The following is a 15,013-nucleotide window of genomic DNA, read 5'->3' on the forward strand; positions in this document are numbered from 1 at the left end:
CCACAAAGCATGGCAGCTGGGGTGGAGTGGGGGCAGCAGTGAGGTTGCAGGATCCAGGAGGGATAGCGAGAAAGGCAATGCTGAAAGAAGAGAGAGGAGCAGTCTCCTCAGGGAAGGGAGATGTTATCATAGAGTTAAGCAGGCAGCAGTAAGGAAGATGAATTCACAATTCAGGAAAAAGGGAGAAGGAGCTAAGTACCAAGCACTATGCTAGATGCTTTACATATACCAAAGGAGGAGGGACCGGAAATGAGGAGAAATTTATGAATGCTATGACACTAATTTAGGCAAAAAGTAATGAAGGACTTAGTAGAATGGTAGCAGTTTGAATGGAAAGGAAAGAATAAACAGGATTCACTGTGAGGGGAGTTTCAGGCTAACTTACCAACTGATTGGGTGCAGAGGTCAGGGAGGAGGAAACCAAGAGAGCTTTGGGTTTTCATAGTAAGTGACTGGGAAGATAGGGGACATTAATAGGAAAATGACTGTCAGGAGATGGACGTAGGCAAGGTTGATCAATTTGGTTTGGGACCTAGTTAATATTTAAATTTTTTTTTAAAAGATTTTATTTATTTATTTGAGAAAGAGAGAGAGTGGGAGGAGGGGCAAAGGGGAAGGGAGAGGGAGAGGGAAAGAATCTCAAACAGACTCTGAGCTGAGTGTGGACCCTGACATGGGGCTCGATCGCAGGATCCTGAGATCATGAGATGAGCTGAAACCAAGAGTCAGACGCTCAACCGACTGAGCCACCCAGGCACCCCTTGAAATTTTTTATAATACAAATTTTCAAACATAGAGAAGAATTGAGGAAATAGGATACTGAAGTCCCATGTACCCATTACCTAGCTCAACAATTATCAATTCATGGCCAATCTTGTTTCATCAATACCTGACCTATTCCTCCTTTCCCCAACTGGATTATTTTGAAATAAATCCCAGATACATGATACCATCCATAAACACTTCAGTATGTATTTCTAAAAGATACTCTTAATATAGCCACATACAATTATCTTACCTAAAAAAAATTAATCATCAAATACTTAATGTCATCGGTAAGTATTCAAATTTCCTCGATGGTCTCCTTGTTTATAGTTGACTGGTCAAAATCAGGATCCAGATAAACAGACCCATTGAATGTAAGATTCTGTCTAAAACTGCCAGGTATACATACCAAGCAGGCAACTGAAATTTCAGGTCCAAAACTCAATGAAGAGGTAGAGGCCAGGAATACAGATTTAGAAATCATCTTCCCAGAGGGAATGATGAAGCTATTTGAATAAATGAAGCTACTGAGTAGATACCATAGAAGGAGAATATAGCAATAAAAATGGCCCAAGGATAGAACCTTGGGGAACAACGACATTCAGGAAGAGAAGAAAGAGCCTCCTGGGATGGGGATAGGAGTAGTTTGAGACAGAAGTGAAAAGTTGGAAAAGAAAACAAGATAGTGATGTCACTGGAGCCAAGAAATGAAAGCACTGCACAGAGGGAGGACCACACAATTTTGCCCATTTAATGTTTTCCATCACAAAAGTCTTGGGCTGGGGCACCCAGGTGGCTCAGAAGGTTAAGTGTCTGCCTTCGGCTCAGGTCATGATCCCAGAGTCCTGGGATCAGGCCCCAAGTCAGGCTCCCTGCTCCCTCTGCAATTTCCTCCGCTTGTGTGCTCTCTCTGTCTCTCTGTCAAATAAATAAATAAATAAAATCTTAAAAAAAAAAAAGTCTTGGGCTAAGACTCAGTCCCTGCTCTACTGTGTAACTTTCTAGCTATGTTACACATTAAGCAAATCATATCTATAAACCTAACATCCTTCAGATGTAAAAAACGGATAAGACCAGTCCTTCCCATTAAAAGGCTGTGTAAGGATCAAATGAGAATGGATGCACGTGAAGAAGGCCTTTTTTAACTGCAAAGTATTGGACAAATATGAGAGGCTATTCACTCAATAAACCTTTACTGTTTTTATTAATGTGAAACTATAACTTAACTGTTGAATGGAGGGTTAAGTTTCTAATATTAAAAAAATGCTGAATTTTAAAGGCCATGATTCTTCAAGTCTCACACTAGCTAGCTCTTATGAGCATCTATCATCTGCTGGGCACTGTTGTAAATCCTCCACATAGGGGCACCTGGGTGGCTCAGTCGGTTAAGAGTCTGCCTTCAGCTCAGGTCATGATCCCAGGGTCCTGGGATGGAGTCCCACGTTGGGCTCCCTGCTCAGGAGGGAGTCTGCTGCTCCCTCTGCTCATGTTCACTCTCTTTATCAAATAAACAAATAAAATCTTTAAAAAATACATCCTCCACATACCTTAACTCATTTGATCCGCTCAAAATCATGAGATAGGTACTATTATGAGCCTTGTTTTACAGATGAGGAAGCTGAAGCTGAGAGGAGTGAATGAACTTGCCCCAGGTCACACAGCTAGGAAACAGGTGAGCCAAAGCTCAAGCCAAGTCTTTCCTATGCCCAAACCTGACCTCTTAATCACTACACCAAAGTTCCTCTTAAAAATATGTCTCGAGGGCGCCTGGGTGGCTCAGTTGGTTAAGCGACTGCCTTCGGCTCAGGTCATGATCCTGGAGTCCCTGGATGGAGTCCCACATCAGGCTCCCTGCTCGGCAGGGAGTCTGCTTCTCCCTCTGACCCTCCCCCCTCTCATGTGCTCTCTCTCATTCTCTCTCTCTCAAATAAATAAATAAAATCTTTAAAAAAAAATATGTCTCGAGGGGCACTTGGGTGGCTCAGTTTGTTAAGTGTCTGACCCTTGATTTCGGCTCAGGTCATGATCTCAGGGTTGTGAGATCGAGTCCTGTGTTGGACTCCACACTCAGCAGGAGTCTGCTTGGGATTCTCTCCCTCTCCCTCTGCCCCTCCCCCCACTCGTGCCCCCCCCCAATAAATAAATAAACAGTATCTTTTTTAAAAATACGCCTTGAGGGACGCCTGAGTGGCTCAGTCGGTTAAGCGTCTGCCTTCAGCTCAGGTCATGATCCCAGGGTCCTAGGATTGAGTCCCGCATCAGACTCCTTCCTCAATGGGGAGCCTGCTTCTCCCTCTGCCTGCCGCTCACCCTTCTTGTGCTCTCTCTCTCTCTGACAAATAAATAAAATCTTAAAAAAAAAAAAAAAAAGAAATTAGTCCCTTAAAAAAAGTATGCCTTGAGGGGCACCTGGCTGGCTCAGTCCATGGAACATGCAACTCTTGATCTCAGGGTCCTGAGTTCAAGCCCCACACTGGGCTTAGAGCTTAAAAAAATTAAAAAAACAGTGGAAAAAAATATGCCTGAAAAATTAGAAGATCACCATACTATAATCCTAATGAATTACAGATCTAGGCATTAAGCATCCATGCAGCTATCATCACAGAGACAACCAGACATTATATGGCTCCTGAATGAAGCACACATCCACCATCTATGAAGTTAATCTTGCGCCCCACCCCCCCCCAAACCGAACCTGAATCAAACAAAACTTTTAGATTAGGGTTACAGTTGCCAGATAAAATTCAGGAAACCCAATTAAAGTTGCATTTCAGATAAACAACAAATAATTTTCCTAGTATAAGCATGTCCTATGCAATATTTAATATGTCCCATGCATTATATTTGGGACATACTTTTACTAAAAAGTATTCATTGTTCATCTGAAATTCAATTTTAACTGGGTATCCTGTATTTTTATTTGCTAAATCTGGCAATCCTACTTTATCGTTTTTTAAAGATTTTATTTACCTATTTGAGAGAGAGAGAGAGCACGAGCAGGGGGGAGAGGCAGAGGGAGAAGGAGAAGCAGACTCCCTGCTAAGCAGGGAGCCCGATGCAGGGCTCAATCCCAGGACCCCGGGAACATGACCCCAGCCGAAGGCAGTCGCTCAACCAACTGAGCCACCCAGGCACCCTGGCAATCCTACTTTAGATCTAACTACCCATTTATAAGAAACACAAAGGACTGAGAAATGTACTAATCTGAACACTCACTAGATGTTTGATTATATTAAGAAATTATTAACTTTTTAGTTGTCTAGCTGTATTGTGGGGTTTTTTTTTTTAAAGAAGCTCTTATCTTTTATAGATACACATTGAAATGTTTGTGGATGAAATTATATAATGTCCTGAAGGTCCTTCACAATAATTTGGAAGGGAGGGAAGTGGATGGGATATAAATGTAACAAGACTGGCTGTGAACTCATGATGTTGAAGCTTCCTTAAAAGTACATGTGATTTCATTATACTCTTCTATTTCTCTGTGTGTTTAAAATTTCCAATAAAAGTTTTTAAAAGAAACAATACCTAGCACAGTGACTGACATACTGTAAATACTTAATACGTATCTGTTGGCAGGCAATTTTTTTTTTTAAGAAAGCTCTCAGATGGCCATCAAATGGAAAAACATTCTGGAAATGAGATTACAAGCATGAATATGCCTGAAAACACAAATGAGATTCATTTAGGGACCAAACTATACTCAAATGGAAACAATAATGAATTTGCCCAGACAAGGGAATTTGTTTATTGAAGATGAACAGTTGTGAAAGTCTGGGCAGAAGAGGTACATACATTACAGGTACCTAATTTGGGTAAACACATAAGACATCTTTAACCCTCCAAAAAGATGTTATGCGGAAAACAATCCACCTTAGGTTTTCTTCAATATTAAGTATTCCAGTGAACTGCTGTGGAAAGCCATATTAATTTCCCAAAGGCCTTTGGACAGATTTTGAAAATTTGAGTGCTCACATGCAAGTAAATCGCCAGTTACTAGAAATTTATGACTTCTCATGCTGAATAATGCATGCACTTGACAGGAGGTCTTTATAAAAAATGCAGTATTGTCAATTTTAAATGCAGTGTTGCCTTAAGTGCTGGGTACATGAGGACAACCAAATTCCAAAGCAATCTCCTGCACAAGGTGCAGGCTACTGTGTTTAGTGAGTGTTTAGTGTAGGTACGTGAAATAAGTTTATTTTATGCTTAATATCCCACTATATGGATATGTTATAATTAATTCAACCATTTCTCTTATTGATGGATGTTTCCCACCTTTGCTATTATAGACAACAATGCATTTACCCTTCTACATTTAGCCTTACATTCTGGTGCTTTAATTTCTGGGAGAGATTATAAGAAGTGCGTTGGCTGGGCCAAGAGTATAAATATTCTTAATTTTAATAGATACTAATTGCATGTATTTTTAAATTAGGGCTACAATGTGGAATGGTGTTCTAAAAATGCAATCACCTAGGGCTGCCTGGCTGGCATGACTGGTTAAGGATCTGATTCTTGGTTTCTGCTCAGGTTGTGATCTCAGGGTCCTGAGATCAAGCCCCGCGTTGGGTTTCATGCTCAGTGTCTGCTTGAAATTCTCTTCTCCCTCTGCCCCTCCCCGCCACATGCTGGCTCGTGCGCTCGCTCTCTCTCTCTCAAATAAACAAATCTTTGTTTAAAATAAATAGGAATTGCATTTTTGAAATTATTTAACTACAAGTCAATCATCTTACTAACTTCACTACAAATGCTAAGTATATTTCAGCTCTGCTTTAAGTAGAGAACTGGGTTCTCCAACAACCTCCGATTAACAGTGCCTTGGTATTAGAAATCCCATGGTTTATTCTGTTTCAGAGCATCCTGTAGCTGTACTTCCAGTTTGGTCCTTCCTTATCAGGAAGTGGCATTTTAAATTGTCATCTTGTCAGTCTCTGAATTCTGAGTGCCATTTCAATCTGTCCTTTCTTGGTCCTTTTTTGCAAGGAGAGACTGGTTCTCTGCACTCTTTAAAAAGGTGCCTAGGGGTGCCGAGATGGTTCAGTAGTTAAGCATCTGCTTTTGGCTTGGGTCATGATCCCGGGGTCCTGGGATCGAGCCCCGCGTCAAGCCCTGCATCGAGCCCCACGTCAGGCTCCCTGCTCAGGGGACAGGCTGCTTCTCCCTCTCCCTCTGCTGCTCCCCCTGCTTGTGCTCTCTCTCTGTCTCTCTGTCAAATAAATAAATAAAATCTTAAAAAAATAAAATAATAATACAAAAAGGTATTTTTTTTAAAGATTTATTTATTTTAGAGAGAGTGCAGTGAGGAGGGGCAGAGGGAGAAAGAGAGAACCTCCAGCAGACTCCCCGAGGAGGAACTCGATCTCACGACCCTGAAATCATGACCTGAGCAGAAACCAAGAGTCCGATGCTTAACCGACTGAGCCACCCAGGTGCCCCCCAAAAGGTATTTTTATTAGTAACTTTTCCTCTTTTACTTTTTGTCCCTCTAATCTTGAAGATCCCTTTATTGGCTACTCTTCAAATTCAAAAGTAACAAATGCTTGTTAGAACCAGTGAAACAATTCACTATGAGGATGTATAAAGACAAAGCTCATCACCTCCACCTCAACCTCCTGATATAATCAGTATTAACAGCCTGCTGAGTCTTCCACAACTTTCCCTGCTCATACAAACAGATCACATATGTAAAATTTTGTTTACACCAAAATATAATCATACTATACATTGTTTTGCAACGTGTTTCACTCAACTATATATGTACATATATACATACATATATACTTATTGTATATGTGACAATGACAATATCTAGTATTTAACAAAATATAGTGGAGATACTCCACAGTCTTAAGTTCCTTTCCAGTTCTAAAATTTTTGTATTCCTTCAGAGAACATACTACCATTATAATTATTTGTAACGAATTGTTCAGTGTCTTTCTTCCCTGAGAGACTGAGAACTCCATGAAGGCAGGGGGCCAATTTTGCTCACCCCTCTAACTCCAGAATTTAGCATAGTGCTGCCAGGATAGTAATTGGCTAAAATCTATTTGTTCATTGTTTCAGTGCTTCCCGAAACCTTCAGTCTACTTAAACTGGGTCACTGTCAATACTCAAACATTTATCTTTAAGAATTCAGGCCCGAAGAAAGTCACCACTCAGTGTTATTTGGATGGAACCTAGTGACAGTACATTTTAAATATTTGGGGAAATTTGTATTTTTTAGCAAAAAAAAACAAAAAACAAAAAACACCTCGCTACCACACAAAAAAAAAAGAATTTTAAAAAGATCACGTGTTTAACAGAGAGTTCTGCACTTGTAATTAGGAAACCTGGATTCTAGTCCCACTTCCAACATTAATTACCGTGTGGCCTTTAAGAAGTTCCTTTCCTTTCTGGTCCTGGGGTCCTCATCTGTAGCTCTAACCTTCATTAATTCCAAAAGTATGTACTGTCTACTGCTTGCTGGCACAGGCTAGGTGCTAGTGATATAGGGATGAATAATAATAACAGCCAACATTTAATGAATGCTTACTCTGTGCTTGGTCTTTTACTAATGGAGTCCTATGCACTCTCATTTATCTCCTATAAGCACTACCGTGATATTTTCTGTACTTTACAAAGGAGGGAACTGAGGCATAACGAGGTGAAGTAACTTTCCCAGCATACCAAAGGACGCGGTGAAGACAGGATTGCATTCCAGTCAGTGGGACTTCAGATGCCATTCCAACAACCATAGAAAATCCTTGCCCTCATAATTCGAGGAATGTTTCAGTGGCTTGCATTTTGGTCCCAGCCCAGGAATACTGGGTGGCGCAGCCTCCTCATCGATATGAGGATGCAACGATGCAGTAGCACGTTAGAGAAACTACTGGGAAACGTGACACAAGCGCTGCAAGCCGTAATGCTCTACCTCGCTCTCGCGGTTTCCACGCCGAGAAGGTGAAGAGGTGGGAGGTGTCAGCGGGTCGTACGCACGCACGCCTCCCATTGGGTACAGGAAAGCGCGCGGGTCACGCCAGCAAGACGCGCTTCTCTGAACTCAGCAGGAGGCGGGGAATAAGGGAGCGCGGCGTGCGTGCGGGCCCTTCCGACGTCAGCACGGGCCGACGGCTCCTCCCCGCTGCCCGCGCGGTCGCGGCGTTCACTTCCTGGCCCTCCCCGCCTTTAGTGAAACCAACGAGAGGACACCCCCTGCATCTAGAGCAGCCCGACCAGGAGCGTAACCGGGTGGCGCGCGAACGTGAGAGGAAAGCCGTGCGCGGCTGCGCTTTCCCGCCTTTGAGCCGTTCTAGATGCGGGTGAGTGCTGGGGCCTCGGCCCGCACCCTGAGCCGACCCGGGAGCGGACCGACCCCACCCCTCTCCTGGGGGAAGGCCTGGGCTTTGGCCCAGTCCCAGCAGGCTTCACGCGGGGTACCCGGGCAGGTGCAGTGGGAGCGGTAGTGGGGGAGAGTGAGAGTCGCCTGCGTAGAGGCGCTGCCTTGGCCCCTCAATGGGGTTTTGAGGTGACCACGTCCTCCCTCTCATTTTTGTTCTCCATTTCGTTCTCCTCTTCCATACTCCACCTAACTACCTTCACCTTCTAAAAAGATGCCATCGCAGAAACCACTGTGGTAGTTTTTGCCTCATTTGTGCCCATGTGCAGTTTTAAGTTTCCCTCTCCTCTGCACCAAATATCCTATCATGTACAACTCCAGTGTTACAATTTTTTGCCCCCCCCTCCGATGGAAAAAGAGTAATTTATGCATATGATCCATGAGTAATATCCCCATCAGGAAGAATTCTGACATGCTATTCTCAAGCTAGGAGACACGTGTGAATTACCATATGTGGGCCAGAAATAATCAAAGTCCTATATAAATTACTTTTAAAGTGCATCTAGTAATTCCGATATTAAACAGAGCTTGTTTCCTATTAGTTCTCTTTTCCTTCTGTACCAAGTTCTGTGAGTGACACAGGAAAACCATCCTGCCTCTTTGCCCACTCCACCCACACTCAGGAATTATTCTGCCAAGCTATTCCACACCTTGGCCTTCTAATAGAAGTCAAAGTCTATTTCCTCTACAAGAAGACCAAGGGGTGGTTTCTTTATAGCAGGATGGTAAGATGGGTGCAAAATGTCAATTATGATTAACAGATCCCACATTTTTTTTTCATTTGTAGGAAAACAAGGTTATTCGGTAACTCATCTATTAAATTTTCAACAATATGAGTAGAAGCACTCTTCAGATCATTATTCTGTAATAGAAAGAGCATTACACTGATATCAGGAGATCTGATTTCTGGTTCAGTTCTACCACTGACTGTGTGACTTTGGGTCAGTTACTTAACCTCTGTGGACCCTCTCTTTCCCTATCTGTAAAATGAGAGAAATGATATTAGGTAGCTTCTGAGGTTTCTTTCAACTTTTAAGAGACAAAGGGAAAAATCTAAGTAGCTCAGTAGAACATTCCTTGTGGAGATACAGAGGAGATTGGGAAATCTCAACAGTTGTACTTAAGGTTGGCTTTTCTTTCAATTTCTAATTGAAATCAAAGTGTAGACTTTTCCCTTTTTACTTCCCCAAAGAATAAGAAAATGCCTTTGGAGGAAATAAAAATGTTCATTAATGGTTCCCCAGATACGCCTATATTGTGTCAGTTCTCATCCAAATAATTTAACTATTTTCATTATGGGCTTTTATTAACATTAGTTGGTTGGGATACTGTACTGGAAACCATTTAGTCTTAGGAATGAAAGTAATATTAACATGTACGGTATCAATCTCAAGAAATTTGCTGTGGATGCACTCAAACACCTAAAGACAGCAGCCATCAGTTAAATAAAGCACTAGGTTGAGAACAGAAATGCCAGCACAGATACCATTGGTGATTTGCTAATTGTAGGTGGTTTTATCTGTTCAATTTAAGGTTTTGATGTAAAGTCCATTTACATCTATGGAAGTATTTAAATAATATAAATGCAAGCTTTGAAATGAAATTCCTTCAGAGAATGATGGACTGACAACCTCTGTAACATTGGTTTCTAGGGTTAATGTTTTGATTTATTATTTAGTTAATTAATAGATGAAGTGCAGAATGGCCTCCCAGAAAGTTCTAGTGCATAGAGGTGTTGTAAAGTTCCAGTTTATACAGAACAGTGATCAGATACCATTGGAAGCTAAAGATCCTTAGACCTCTTGGTATTGGTACTCTATGCAACTAACTTGATTTCAAACTTGGGAACTTTATTTTAATGTTAAGAGCAAAATGTAAGTATATAAGGTATACCAAATCAAATTGCTAGACTAATCCTTTTCTATTAAGTATCCTAAGGATCTTTTTCTTTTTTTATAGGAAAAATGCTTTCTGAAAGCAGTTCATTTTTGAAGGGTGTGATGCTCGGAAGCATTTTCTGTGCCTTGATCACTATGCTAGGACACGTTAGGATTGGTCATGGAAATAGAATGCACCAGCATGAGCATCATCACCTGCAAGCGCCTAATAAAGAAGATATCTTGAAAATTTCAGAGGATGAACGTATGGAGCTCAGTAAGAGCTTTCGGGTATACTGTATCATCCTTGTAAAACCCAAAGATGTGAGTCTTTGGGCTGCAGTGAGGGAGACTTGGACCAAACACTGTGACAAAGCAGAGTTCTTCAGTTCTGAAAATGTTAAAGTGTTTGAGTCAATTAACATGGAAACAGATGACATGTGGCTAATGATGAGGAAAGCTTACAAATATGCCTTTGATAAATATAGAGACCAATACAACTGGTTCTTCCTTGCACGCCCCACTACGTTTGCTATTATTGAAAACTTAAAGTATTTTTTGTTAAAAAAGGATCCATCACAACCTTTCTATCTAGGCCACACTATAAAATCTGGAGACCTTGAATATGTGAGTGTAGAAGGAGGCATCGTCTTAAGTATAGAATCAATGAAAAGACTTAACAGCCTCCTCGGTATCCCCGAAAAGTGTCCTGAACAGGGAGGGATGATTTGGAAGATATCTGAAGATAAGCAGCTAGCAGTCTGCCTGAAATATGCTGGAGTGTTTGCAGAAAATGCAGAAGATTCTGAAGGAAAAGATGTATTTAATACCAAATCCATTGGGCTTTTTATTAAAGAGGCAATGACTAATCACCCCAACCTTGTGGTTGAAGGATGCTGTTCAGATACGGCTGTTACTTTTAATGGACTGACTCCTAATCAGATGCATGTGATGATGTATGGGGTATACCGTCTTAGGGCATTTGGGCATATTTTCCACGATGCATTGGTTTTCTTACCTCCAAATGGTTCTGACAATGACTGAGAAGTGAAAGAAAAACATGTATATGATCACCGTCTAGGACAGGTATTGTCACTATTTGTAGTAACAACTACATATCCAACACAACAGTATGTTTCTTTTTCTTTTTTAGTTTGGTGGCACTGGTATAGTTGCACATTAAAGTTTAGTGGTACATTTTTAAAGAGGGTGGGGTTTTTTTCCTTAAAACACGTGAAAATTTCAAACATGTTGGAAAGAAATGTTTTAAGAATGATAATTTTGCAAATAAAAGATATATTTATAAATATTATATTTATGTGATAAATCCTAAATTATGAATCTGTGGCACATATTTTTGCTGATCGGTTAAAAAATTTAACATGTCTTTTTAGCTTTCTAAGATATGCAAATAAAATCTCTAGTTGTGAATTTGTGATTAAAGTAAAACTTTCAGTTATGTGTTTCCATTACTTGTAATGCTGGTATATGTTCTAAGCCTCTGCAAGTGCCCATGGATTTGCTTTCTCAAAATACACAACCAAGCAACAAAGGAAATTAGTTCCCAACTAATGTTAAAGTGAAAGTTGAATTCTGTCCCTGAGAGAAAAAGTGAAAATTACCTATAAAAGTTAATAATTCTCCCAGGAGCTAATTTAGTGGCATTCCTCAGCATACACAAGTTGTCTAACTCTCTACTTCTCTGTGCAGACACTGAAATTGGAGTGGTCACTATGAAGAATCTATTATCAGTTGAGATTTCTTTACTTCTGCTAGGCAAATGAGTTCTGTGGAAGTCTCCTTTCAAGAACTTGTTTTGATAGTCTGGCAGTTTCACTTACCTGAGTGGAGTCTGGTCTTTGTTTACCTGTTCAAATTCTGAGATTTTTCCCATATTCATAGTTGCATCATATCCAATGGTTTGGGGTGTGGAGGCCTTAACCTCACCATTCACCTTGGATTACCATACCATTTGCCTAATTTCAGTGCCTGCCCAGAAGCTTTATCCGGGGGTGAGTACAATAGCTCTTGTGCTTATAAATGTGTGAAATACTTGCTGCTGATTTGTCCTATAATTGGGCCTGCACATGCTCTATTAAGTCAGATCCATAAGCCCCCCCCATAGGGTGTGAGACCATGACATTTTAAAGATCACTATTTCCTGTAACTGGCCTCATGCTGTTAATGGTCTCCCACAGCTTTTGCAAACCAAAAAGAGAATTTCCTCAAGAGGGCCTCAGGCTTCAAATTATTGATCATCAGTGCATAAAGCGCTTTTTAAAAATTTATCTGGTTTTCCTTAGTGGGGCTTTTGGCTAAAATGAAGCATTATTAATTTTAAAAAATAATAAAACCTTTTTATCAAGCACTCTAATACGTGGTCTCAAATGCAACTAATACAGATCAGGTCATGGTCAGTGTAAGTACAATGATAAACAGCATCTCCCTGAATGTGACACCCAATTTATAAGTGTCACCTTGCCCCAACAACAATATATTTTAAAGAACTATGCATTTATCACAACCAATTACATTAGTGTATCGAGGTATAATTGTAATAAATATATCAGAGAATGCATTCCATTGTTTGATTTCCTGGTGGGTGCTAAGGTAAAAATTGTTTTTTAAACCAAATTGATGCTCTTCAGAGGTGCCTGGCTGGCTCACTTGGTAGAGCAAGTAACTTGATCTTGGAGTTGTGAGTTTGAGTCCCACATTGGGTGTAGAGATTAAATTTTTTTAAGGGGCAGCTGGGTGGCTCAGTCAGTTAAGCGTCTGCTTCAACCCTGAGGTCCTGGGATCTAGCCCTCTGTCAGGCTCCCCACTCAGCAGGGAGTCTGCTTGTTCCTCTCCCTCTGCCCCTCCCCCACCCCCTGCTCATGCTCTCTCAGATAAATATTTTATTTATTTTTAAGATTTTATTATTTATTTGACAGAGAGAGACACAGTGAGAGAGGGAACATAAGCAGGGGAGTGGGAGAGGGAGAAGCAGGCTCCCTGCCGAGCCGGGAGCCCAATGTTGGGCTCGATCCCAGGACCCTGGGATCATGACCCGAGCCGAAGGCAGATGCCCAACAACTGAGCCACCCAGGCGCCCCAATAAAATCTTTAAAAAAATTTTTAATGAACCAAATTGATGCTCTTGGTTGTATTTTTATACACAAGTATTCCTTTATAAAATTACTTGTCTTAATATGCTGTCTCTTTGAATTAATTTGTACCCAGTCTTGTAGATAAAATCTGATTCAGTAATACAGAAAATAGTACTATTGGGGTCCTGGTTACAGATTTGGTCACTGTGCATTCAGTAGCCAAAAACTGTAACCCTAACCTCACTCTGTTACTGGGGACAGAATTGCAAAGAGTGGAGGTTAATGGAAATTAATCATGGTTGTGAATATATTTTACAAATGGCTAGTGACTACCACATTGGACAACACAGGTCTAACCAGTTCCAGAAGTGTGAGATCCACTGGATGAGATGTGAAAGAAAATTTAGGGGTGCCTGGGTGGCTCAGTCAGTTAAGCGGCTGCCTTCGGCTCAGGTCATGATCCCAGGGTCCTGGGATTGAGCCCCACGTCAGGCTCCCTGCTCATGGGGAATCTGCTTCTCCCTCTCCCTCTGCCTCCCCCCCCACCCCAGCTTGTAGCTCTATCTTTCTCTCAAATAAATAAAAAAAAATTATTTTTTTAAAAAAGAAAATTTTAAATTTCTTCTAAAAGTTTTTATTTTTCTGCATATCTTGAATGCAGTGGAAACTGCAACCTGACTTTTCACAGGCCCTAGGCCATCTCCTTGTGTGAATTTAATCACTAGATCTTCCTTCTCAAAATTAAAACATTGGGTTTGGAGGAAAATATAGATTAGACCCCTTGGCTTTTTTTTTTATGTAGCTATAAGGTTGTGTATCCATTCTGATTTATAATGGCCAGATTTTTCTGTAATGCATTTAAACCCATCTACTGAGCTTTCTTAAAGCAGGGCACACCTGTATTAGGAAATTTACTGACAGTACAGAGTCTAGTGATGACGTACCACTAATTTCCCCTTCATTTGTTAAGAATATTGTGTTCCTTTTAGTGCCAGCTGACTTGGAATGATGAATTCAGTGAAGGTTTGAGTGGTTATGTGAAGAGCATTGTGTTTGGAGAAGTTTAGCGCTTTTTTGGCATACAAAGAAATTCAGAAATGTTTGCCAACCTCCCCACAAAGGAGTCCCCCAAAGTTTCATTAAAAAATAATCACTCAATAATTCTAGTATCATCAAGGATAAAATATTTAAAGAGCAATGGGAAAATTACTTGTTTGGAAAGTATGAAATGATGGTATATATCTGGGGCCTCTACCATAATTTTTTTAAAATAAAGATAAATCCACTTCTGGGGTTCCTGGCTGGCTCAGTAGGAGGAGCGTAAGACTCTTGATCTTGGGGTCGTGAGTTTGAGCCCCACGTTGGGTGTGGAGACTACTTAAATTTTTTTAAAAAGATAAATCCAAATTTATTCGTATGGCACCTGTATTCTATAATATTCCTTGTATAAATTGATTATCTATGAGCTCAACACTAGGCCTGGTATTTTGTGAAAGCAAAAGGAGCCCAAACTCATACAATTCGTACAGGGAGTCAAAACAATCACTTCATGAAAGCTCTGCATGAGCAATAGAACAAGCTATAGTTTATTATTAGAATATGGTGGTCCTTTTGCGTTAAAAAGTCCTCAATTTGATAAATGCTATATATTTTAACCCACATAATTCTCATTTCCTTGGTTGTTTTCACTGATTCCATGCAAGAACGGCCACATTTGATTAGGCTATTGCTTTGGCAATTTGGCAAAAGCCTTAACAGGAAGAGCAGGACCTAAAAATAAGACTCAAGATTTTCACGGGATGCATGGATGGATGGGAGTGATGGAATAAGGATGTCCTGAATGGGATGGGCTTGCATTTTTTTTAAAAAATGGAATGCTTTGATCTAGTGAGTGACTAGGA

At 40.6% G+C, this 15,013-nt stretch overlaps 1 protein-coding gene across 1 annotated transcript; it reads left to right on the forward strand.

The window, feature by feature from the left end:
- Nucleotides 1-7,869: 7,869 nt before the first annotated feature.
- Nucleotides 7,870-11,479, forward strand: C1GALT1C1 (C1GALT1 specific chaperone 1). The gene is made up of 2 exons (XM_078065430.1): nucleotides 7,870-8,066; nucleotides 10,103-11,479. The coding sequence occupies exon 2, from the start codon at nucleotides 10,108-10,110 to the stop codon at nucleotides 11,062-11,064; it is 957 nt and encodes a 318-aa protein (XP_077921556.1). The 5' UTR covers nucleotides 7,870-8,066; nucleotides 10,103-10,107; the 3' UTR covers nucleotides 11,065-11,479.
- Nucleotides 11,480-15,013: the final 3,534 nt, after the last annotated feature.

The sequence above is a fragment of the Halichoerus grypus genome, chromosome X (assembly GCF_964656455.1).
Source record: "Halichoerus grypus chromosome X, mHalGry1.hap1.1, whole genome shotgun sequence".
Classification (NCBI taxonomy): domain Eukaryota; kingdom Metazoa; phylum Chordata; class Mammalia; order Carnivora; family Phocidae; genus Halichoerus; species Halichoerus grypus.